The sequence below is a fragment of the Sinocyclocheilus anshuiensis genome, unplaced genomic scaffold, assembly GCF_001515605.1.
Source record: "Sinocyclocheilus anshuiensis isolate Anshui unplaced genomic scaffold, SAMN03320099.WGS_v1.1 scaffold813, whole genome shotgun sequence".
Classification (NCBI taxonomy): domain Eukaryota; kingdom Metazoa; phylum Chordata; class Actinopteri; order Cypriniformes; family Cyprinidae; genus Sinocyclocheilus; species Sinocyclocheilus anshuiensis.
The window spans coordinates 1,722,232-1,730,953 of record NW_015540942.1 but is presented as its reverse complement, the minus strand read 5'-3'; the positions used below and the strand labels follow the sequence as shown (position 1 = coordinate 1,730,953).

Here is an 8,722-nt window from a genome sequence, read left to right as displayed (position 1 = left end):
TACTTGTAGGTTTAAAATTCTACATGTCACATTTATTGTCCAACTACAAATATTTCAGCGAAATTTATATTTTAGTCAGAATTATTGTGCTCCTATTTAATTGAGCTCTGTCTGTTTGGCGCGCATGCGCGCGGCAGTGCTCGTGAAGTTTAGCGGAGAATCCCAAAACAGAAGGCTCATGCACTTCTGACAGTAAAATGGAAATATTTCCATGACTTTCTAACATTTACAGATGGAGAATATACCTGTGAAATGTAAGTTATGCATTCAGGAAGACAGCACATCTTAAACAGCACGAGTAGCCTAGTGCACACGCAGCCTTTCTGTCAGAGCATATGACGGGTTGAGCCGCTTAAACTAATATGCGAAATGAAACTATAAACTGTCTTACCAGTTTTTAAAGGCCTTAATTATGATTATGCACTTTCTCCGCAGCAGCTCAGTCTGTGTCCTCTGCTATATTTTCAGATGCGCTCGTATCAAACTAGTGTATATCGATATAAACGGCATTGCCTCATATCGAATCACTTATAAAGAAAATATCGATATATCGTACAAACTCGATATACTGCCCAGCCCTAATGCCAAATCACATAGACTGTGATTTAATTAAAGAAATCCATATGCATTGTGTGTTTCAAATTTAAGCACTGTGTTCTTTTACACGAAAGCAGCTCATAATCCAGTGATTTCAGCATCTCAGAGTGGTTTACACTGTGAACTTTACAGTAAATTCTGCTACACACAAATTCTGCATCTTCCTTTCTGCATCTACTCTGATTCTGGTTCACTTATACCGTGTGTTTGGGAACACACCATGGACCATCTTTCCAAACTCACAATGAGGAGCGCTTATGAACTGTCTGTTGTCAACAAAAGAGAAGCTTTAAGAAATCAAGACACCCATGAATATTGTTGTCATTTTTATGTGTGTGCTGTAAAATACAATTATTATTATTCTTTTATACTTATACTATTTTTATTTTACAGTGAAATTACAACAGTAATATTTCCTATTTTGTTTATTATTTAGTAAAATTCTTCTTTTTTTATAGTCATATTGATATATAATTAAAGAGTTTTGGTCAAATTATCCAGCCCTTCAAACAACCCCAGCAAACCTGGAGCTGTAAAAAAAAAAATTGTATTTAAGTCGCAATTGCGGCTTTTAGCAGAAAATTATGAATAATGAATAAGTAATAAATTAATAGGTAATGAATCCTTTTTAAAGGGGTCCTATTATGCTCTTTTACAAAGTCGTGATTTTGTTTTGGGGGTGTACTTGAACATGCTCTCATGCTTGGTGGTTCGAAAAACACATTATTTTTCACATAATTTACATTATTAAAATACCTTTCTCCCCATCCTGGCACAAACGGCTCGATTAGTTCCGGCTTTGATGAAGGCCCATCTTCTGAAAAACGAAATGTGTTGTGATTGGTTGGCTATCCCAGTGCGTTGTGATTGGTGAACAGCTTAGACGGTGTTTCAGTACTGCCCCGCCCCTTGCCAAAGCAGCAAGTTCCGTCTGCTCCGGTATAGTTAAGGATGGCGTCAATATTGCCATATCAATTTGAGCCGATGTTGTGCCCATTTTCGACTCCCTGCCAAATTATTACCCCCCTCGTTGAAATCGATACCTGATTGCCTAATCCTAACCCCACCCCTAATCCTAACCCCTCCCCCACACCTAACCCTAAACCTACCAATACTAGGGGGGTAATAATATGGCGGGGGTCAGAATTGGGCGCAACACCGTATTCAGACCCTGAGAATATTGAACAAGAGGATCGCGCAGAACCTTTGCACGCATGGATATTGCAAGACAGACATATTATAAATCACGTTTTAGATATGATGTCAACAACCGCTTAAAAATAAGTGCATTTATTATGTACAGATAAGTGCAATGGTAATATGTATTTTGTTTATTGTTGTTTAATTCTAACATTATAACATGAATTGCAGTGAAACTGTTATACAGTTGAATTTATTTATACCATAGTCTCATAATTGAAGTGTAAATTCTGCAGATTACATCTTTGTCCAGTATTGTACTGTCAGCAATTTATGAAAAAAAAACAGTGTTTCTTCGACATGGCGAAAACTTGACACTACAGCAGCTCCTCCTCTTCTTCGTTTTCTCTGGTGCACTAACTCTGCAGCAGCACTTCTTCGTCTTTGTCTTGTCTGATGCACTCACTCAACCAAGCATTCTAACCACGACCTCGCCCCTCCCCACCCCCCAACCATTCGAGTTTCGTAGGTGGGAATTATTTTAATGATATTCTAATTGGCCGCTTTGTGACACCACAATACCCCGGAAAACAACGCTGTAGTCCAAACGAGCCGTTCGTTGTAGTTATTGAAAAGGGATTTTTTTTAAACGAAATATCTCCATTTGGAGTGGACTTTGAGATTTGTAACTTTCTAGATCTTTTATGCCCAAACATACACACTTCACACTGACTAATTCAAAAAGTGAAAAAGCATAATAAGACCCCTTTAAACATCTGCCAATAGTTAATTTAATTAATCAGTAATTTAATCAGTAGTTTAATGCCAGATAATAAGAATATAGTTTGACTATAATGCCAAATAACTGTAAATTCTAAAAAGCATTATCATTGGGGAAATCAAATTGTATCCCATTTTGCTGCTGTACTCTAAAACACTGTCTCAATCATTTCCTTTGAACTCTGCAGTCCACCACGGCCCAAGAGAGTGCCAGCAGACTCGCTGAGAGACTCTAGGTCACTCAGTTACTCCCCTCCAGCAAGGCAACGAAGACCTGCACATTCTCTACCCTCTCGACGGTCAGTTCTGAACAGATCTACGTATTTTTACTATAACTTTCAACTCACTGTTCTCGCTAATATTGATCTTAATCTCCGTTTTCCATCAGCAGTGCAAGCAGGAAGTCGAGAAGCAGATCTCCAGACAGTCGACGGAGGAAATAAGTGAAACCTTTTTTGTTTCCTGACCCTCACTGGACTGAATCATCTCAGTATCACATGGATGAGACTAAAAATGTGACTAGTTGTAATGGTGATATTTTCACCATTAGTAAAGGAAGGTCTCTTAAAAACATGGTTCGTTGTAACTCATCCCAAAAGGGAAGATTTATTATTACTTTTATTATGATATCATTAATGTTTAAAGAGAGGCCAGCTGAGACACTGAAGCTCAACAACTATTGCTCTGTGCCAACAGATGCTGGACGCTATTTGTATACACACATTCACACACATAAACAAAAATATAACACATGTCCAGTGGTTTTCTGTCTGCTACATTGTTCTGAATGTAGATGAATGTCTGTAAGTTGGTGATCAGAATGGACTATATTATTTTCCTGCATATGTAAACGGAGTCTGTTCCTTTTTGTTTATTTGTGGGGAAAAAATAATTATGAATAATAAAATGGCAGTAGAATCTTGTCTGAATATTTAGTTTGTGGTGCTGAAGAAGCTGATGCTAAATACACCGCACACTGGAAACTACATTCACAGAGGTTACTATATTCTTTAAAACTGAAGTAATTTTTAAATGGGGTGGGGGGGTACTTTTTTCCTCATTGGTCAGATAAATGGGTGGTATATATGTATAGTATACAGGGTGCGATTTGTGGAAAAATGGGGGATGCTTTTGAAAACTTTTTTCTCTCTCCATAGGTGGAGGGTAAGGGTAGTAAGGCTTTATCTTAAGTAACCTAATGATACTGTAATCTGTTAATAACGCACATCATAAACCCGTCTTTTTAGGCAAGTGCCATATAATGGGTGTAATGTCATGAAATGTTTTTAATACGACGGAAACTATTTAACGTGATCACAATCTATTAAAAACATTGTAAGTTAGGCCAGTTAATTGTAATGATTTCATTTCCACGGTTATTCAAGCAACGGATAAATTATATAGAGAAAGCGAGCAAAGAACACCGTAACAACGGAGCTTTTTGAAACTGAATCAGTTAAACCATTGAGTCGCAAAATGATTCACTGTTTGGAACCGCTCCAATCGGATCGCGAATCACGGGACTTCAAAGCGCGTATCGCAAATCATTTGATTTAGATCAGAATCTAAATCCCCATTATATAAAAATATATAATGTGTTATATACATACGTTTTGATATTTACACTTTTATTTTTTGAAAATTAACCCACCAGTAGCATTATTAGATTTGCTTATGGCCTGCAGTTCAGATGTTATTTTAAACAGATCGAAGAAATATTTTTTAACAGTGAAAAATTACTTTAGCTTAAATTAAAGCTATATATATTTAAATCCTACTTTCATAAATATTTCGAAAGATTATTATAATATTTTTGCCATATTCATGTATAGTTTTACAGTCGCAACACCTCAAATGACTAAGGTAACGTGGCGGAAACCAGTTAACGTTACCACGGTAACTGTTGTAGCGGGCTGGTCTGTGGAGGCAGGTTGAATGATGCGTCATATTTACGCGACGCTGTTTTAAGGAGCGGCGCTTTGTATGGAAATCGACCGAGGATTTGTCAAGTTAAATTAACAGCTTAATAAACTCCAGGAACATGGGTCCAGTTGAGGTAAATAATACGATCAGGATCTTATTCAAGTTATTAGTAAGCACAAACTTTTAAATCATTGAAAACCATGGGAAACATGGTTCAGCCTGCAGTGTAATCATTGACTCTAAGCAGTTTTAACAAATGGTTCATATACATTTTTATATGCCAACAATTATATTTATGCACATAGAAATGTATAAATTATTGGCAATCGTGTTCGTGACACATGTTTATCTCTCTCCAGCTCCTGCATATGTCCGTGTTCTCTCAGAGTTTCTCTCCCTGCGGGCGCTTCCTTGCAGCTGGTAATAACTATGGAGAGATCGCGGTGTTCAGGTTAGTGATCAGTTTAATCATGCAGTTATGGCAGTTTAGGTGGCGTTGTTAGCCAGCTGGTCTCCTATTGTTTGTTGATGTACGTGTGTAAGCATCTCTCTCTCTCTCTCTCTCTCTCTCTATATATCTATCTATATATATATATATATATATATATATATATAGCGTGTTGATGTTTAAGTGTTCTTGTTCTTACAGTCTTTCAGCTGCACTGAGTCCAGATGCATCACAGGCGAGCCAGAAGCCCATCCTTAACTTCACTGGTTAGACTGAGATTTCATTTTTCAAAGATAATTTTACCTTTACAACATGTGTCCTAGACTATCCAACTCCCAAACATTACGTGTATCCAGTATTGCAACAATGACAAGTGAAAGGGCTTTTTAATTGTTTCAGCTCATGATGGTCCTGTGTTCTCTCTTCTCTCCACGGACACTCATCTCCTGAGTGCTGGGAATGGAGAGATCAGTGCCTGGAGTTGGGCAGAGCTCATCAAAAAAGTAAGAGTCAGTTGTTCAGTAAATGTTTGAGTATTTTTTGGGGTTGGGGAAAATGTATATTCCTTTTCATAGTTGTGCTTTGTACATATGGATATGGTAAAAAATAAAAAATAAATGTGTATATTTTTGTCTCCACAGAGCACCAAAGCTGCATGGACAAGGAAACCCAGTTATGAGTGAGAGACTCAAGATAGTGATAGTTCATTTGGTTTTATGACTTTCATTATTGTGGGAACTGCCTGAATGTGATTTCAAATGTTTGTGCAATCTCTCATTCCATACAGGACTAGTCTTGAAATACCAGAGATCAATGCAATGATCATTAACCCAAAGGTTTGTACTTCACCTATTTGTGTTGGTTATTTCTAATACATGCTTTTCATTAAGGAACCATATTTTGTAGTTACCTGTAATAAATGGTTCTATTTAAATGAGATTATTAATTAATGAATGAATTAAATTATATATTTGTGTATGTCTAAGTATCTTAAAGTTTATCAATTTAATGCTCGTTTAAAAAAAAAAAAAAATTCAGGACAACAGCTTGATAGTTGGAGGAGGTGACAATAATATTCACATCATGGACATGGAGACTGGCATCTTTAAGGTCAGTTAGACTACATCTTTGTATCTCCAGGGACAATATTTTGAAGGCCCGCCAACAAAGGGTATGATTTTCCCTCTTGCACTTCTGCTTAAATAATAGCTTAAAAAAACGTGTTCCTAAGGAAATATAATACAATTAATATCTAACAAAACTGTTTAAATTAATTGATGTTTTCCAAATATAGAGATAGTTACTGCAGACTGTTTTGTAACACCCTATGCTGAATTCACAAGCAGACATTTGTAAAGAATTAAACATTTGTTTATAACAACAACAAAAAAACAGTTTGCCAAAACACATATTTTAGGTACACTAACAGTTGCTTTTGTTTTTGAGGGGGTAAATGGCACGCAAAAGCGGTCACTATTTTGTGCAAAGGCTGTTTGCTGCACTGAAAAATAAATTGAAAAAAATATGTATATATCATTTAATTATGTAAGTCTAATGTCACTTATTTTATTTATTTTTTTATTTTTTTAATGACTTGGCCCCCTAGTGGGCTGTATGTTCAGCTTTGTAAATAAATAAATTGCAACACAGTAGGATCCCCTTAATATTTCTCCCCTTTGTGTTGTTTGCTCTGTAGTCTGTACTGAAGGGCCACACTGACTACATCCACTGCCTGTGCTTTAAAGAAAGGGAAGAGGAGATCCTCTCTGGTGGGGAGGATGGTGCCGTGAGGATATGGGGTCAGTGAATGACACTGCACTGTTTCTATTTCCTTTACTCTTTGAGATACATTATGTAACAAAAGTATATACTTCCTCCACCAGACTCACGGACAAATCGCCCAGTTCACTGTATTGAAGTTTTCAAATACGAGGTAAAACACTCCTGTACTTATGATAAAAAATAAACAAATAAGCTAAAACCATGCATTCATGCCTCAAAGAGAAAAAATACAGCACTGAAATTCTACTCTCTCACTTTCAAACTTGCTCTGGAATGGCGAGTCAGGAATGCGCACGCCCCCAGTTTGGGAAGTGGATTAGCTGTCTTGCTACGGACTCTGATTGGATGGTAAGATGGACTTGTAGTTAGCAGGGACAGTGAAGCTATTGTCTTTATTTGTTCTTGTTTATCTCGTGTTTTCTGAATATGCATTGACATGCTTGATTTTAAATACCTCAGTTACTATCTGCATGGTTGTAATGGACTACTGCTCGTTTGGAATGCCCCTCTATGTATGTTAAGATGGAATGGCATAATGCCCCTATTGTTATAAAATGTTATCCATTTCCTCTCCAGCTCTGTGGTGGAGGCCCATCGCTCTCATTATGGCACCTCCGTTCCATGTCCCCCACCTCTGTCTTCCCTTTGCCTGGCTGTCAAAGGGAAGCTGTCTTTTACCAGGACCTGGTGAGAAGGACTAGTTGTCAATTTAATGTGACAGAAAAACAAAAAGGCACCATTTATATTGTTATATATAATTATAGTTATTTTTTATAATATATTATGTTGTGGTTGTGCTTAGATCATGTCAGTAGGTGAGGGTCCGCATGTGTCCCACTGTTTACATGGAGGGACAGTGAAAGCTCAGATTCCCTGCACTCCTTCCTCACTCAACACACTGGCTCTGAATCTCAAAAACACTGAACATCGGGTAGGTGCACCTGTTATACTCCATGCCAGATTTTTTTTGCTTTAACAGATGCTACAAATTGCAGCAATATCTATAAAATGTATCTTCATTGGCTATGTGTGTGGAAAGTGAAGACTTGTGAACAGAATAATTGTATTTACCCAATTTTTCCCCTTTACCCAATATTCATCTTTCAGGTTATGACAGTAGGGGGCAGCAGTCACCAAATTGATGTGTTCACCAACTTCAGTTACAGAGCCTTTTCTCTGTCATTTTGAGCACACGCCAACATTTGTTTGAATTTGAATTGAAATCTTTGGCAAATTCTCGAATTATGATTTGCTATAATGCAATTAAACAATGTATTTGTACAATAAACTTTTTTTGGTTATTGTTCGCTGTTTTTTCAATGTGTGTTTTTAGCTTTACATTTGAATCATGCATTGAACCCTGAAAAGGCCTTTTAAGGTGTACTTGGTCGTTTTTTGTGTAACACTATAGTAAAACACACAAATAATAGTATTACACATGTACATTTTTTTTCATGAAAATATACAAAAAGTATGTTAGATTTACAACGTTAAATAATGTTTCTAAACTGTATTATCTCAATCTGCGAAAATGGTCAAAACATCTGTTACAGAAATGCGGTATTCAGTTGGTCATGTGGTCAAAATGGCAGCCTGCAAGAGGTGACCCGCCACATGAAAAAATGCATTTTATTAGGCTGCTGATACAACTGGAATCTTAATTTCATGTATGTGCTCACCATTTTAAATATATTTATCAAAAACAAAATTAATTTCTTTACATGTAAAACTTTTTTTAAATTTACAATTAGTGAGTTCATTTTTAAACATTTGAGGACAAGAGTTCGGTAAAGTTGGCAAGATATGGATATATTACCTTCATTGTTATTGGACAAAATAGTCAATAACTTCACTGTAACACACTGTACTTTCTCCAAATTCAGCTCACACATTACTGCTCTCCTGCTGGTTATACAACAACACTTATTTTGATAATAATTGCTTTTGCATATTTTTTTATTATTTAAAATGAAAGAAAAAAGTAATTACCGTCATTGTTATTGGACAAAATAGTCAATAAACTGGTTATACTACAACACTTATTTTGAAAAT

The 8,722-nt window shown here is 36.4% G+C and overlaps 2 protein-coding genes across 4 annotated transcripts in view; both read left to right on the top strand.

Moving 5' to 3' along the window:
* Positions 1-3,399, top strand: part of LOC107689653 (serine/arginine repetitive matrix protein 2-like) — a 15,492-nt gene extending 12,093 nt beyond the window's left edge. Inside the window, exons 13-14 of one of the 2 annotated variants that reach the window (XM_016487754.1) lie at positions 2,706-2,816; positions 2,909-3,399. In XM_016487754.1, the coding sequence (XP_016343240.1) occupies positions 2,706-2,816; positions 2,909-2,960 (163 nt within the window). In that variant the 3' untranslated portion in view covers positions 2,961-3,399. Of the gene's footprint in view, positions 1-2,705; positions 2,817-2,905 lie in introns of both variants that reach the window. The other variant, XM_016487753.1, reaches the window with a different exon arrangement.
* A 1,047-nt stretch (positions 3,400-4,446) lies between these two features.
* On the top strand, positions 4,447-7,921 carry thoc6 (THO complex 6). 2 transcript variants are annotated; one of them, XM_016487751.1, is made up of 13 exons: positions 4,447-4,573; positions 4,800-4,891; positions 5,090-5,154; positions 5,288-5,391; positions 5,530-5,567; positions 5,676-5,724; positions 5,927-5,998; positions 6,585-6,687; positions 6,772-6,821; positions 6,956-7,018; positions 7,247-7,357; positions 7,473-7,601; positions 7,778-7,921. In XM_016487751.1, exons 1-13 carry the CDS (start codon positions 4,559-4,561, stop codon positions 7,856-7,858), a joined length of 972 nt encoding a protein of 323 aa, XP_016343237.1. In that variant the 5' UTR covers positions 4,447-4,558; the 3' UTR covers positions 7,859-7,921. The 2 variants fall into 2 exon arrangements, with proteins under 2 accessions (XP_016343237.1, XP_016343236.1); XM_016487750.1 differs by lacking the exon at positions 4,447-4,573 and having other exon boundaries at positions 4,782-4,891.
* Positions 7,922-8,722: the final 801 nt, after the last annotated feature.

Coding starts and splice junctions, on each gene's coding strand:
- thoc6 (XM_016487750.1), top strand. CDS start 4,782: ATGTTTATCTCTCTCCAGCTCCTGCATATGTCCGTGTTCTCTCAGAGT. Junction 5,999..6,584: donor TGGAGACTGGCATCTTTAAG/GTCAGTTAGACT, acceptor TTTGCTCTGTAG/TCTGTACTGAAGGGCCACAC. Junction 6,688..6,771: donor TGGTGCCGTGAGGATATGGG/GTCAGTGAATGA, acceptor TTCCTCCACCAG/ACTCACGGACAAATCGCCCA.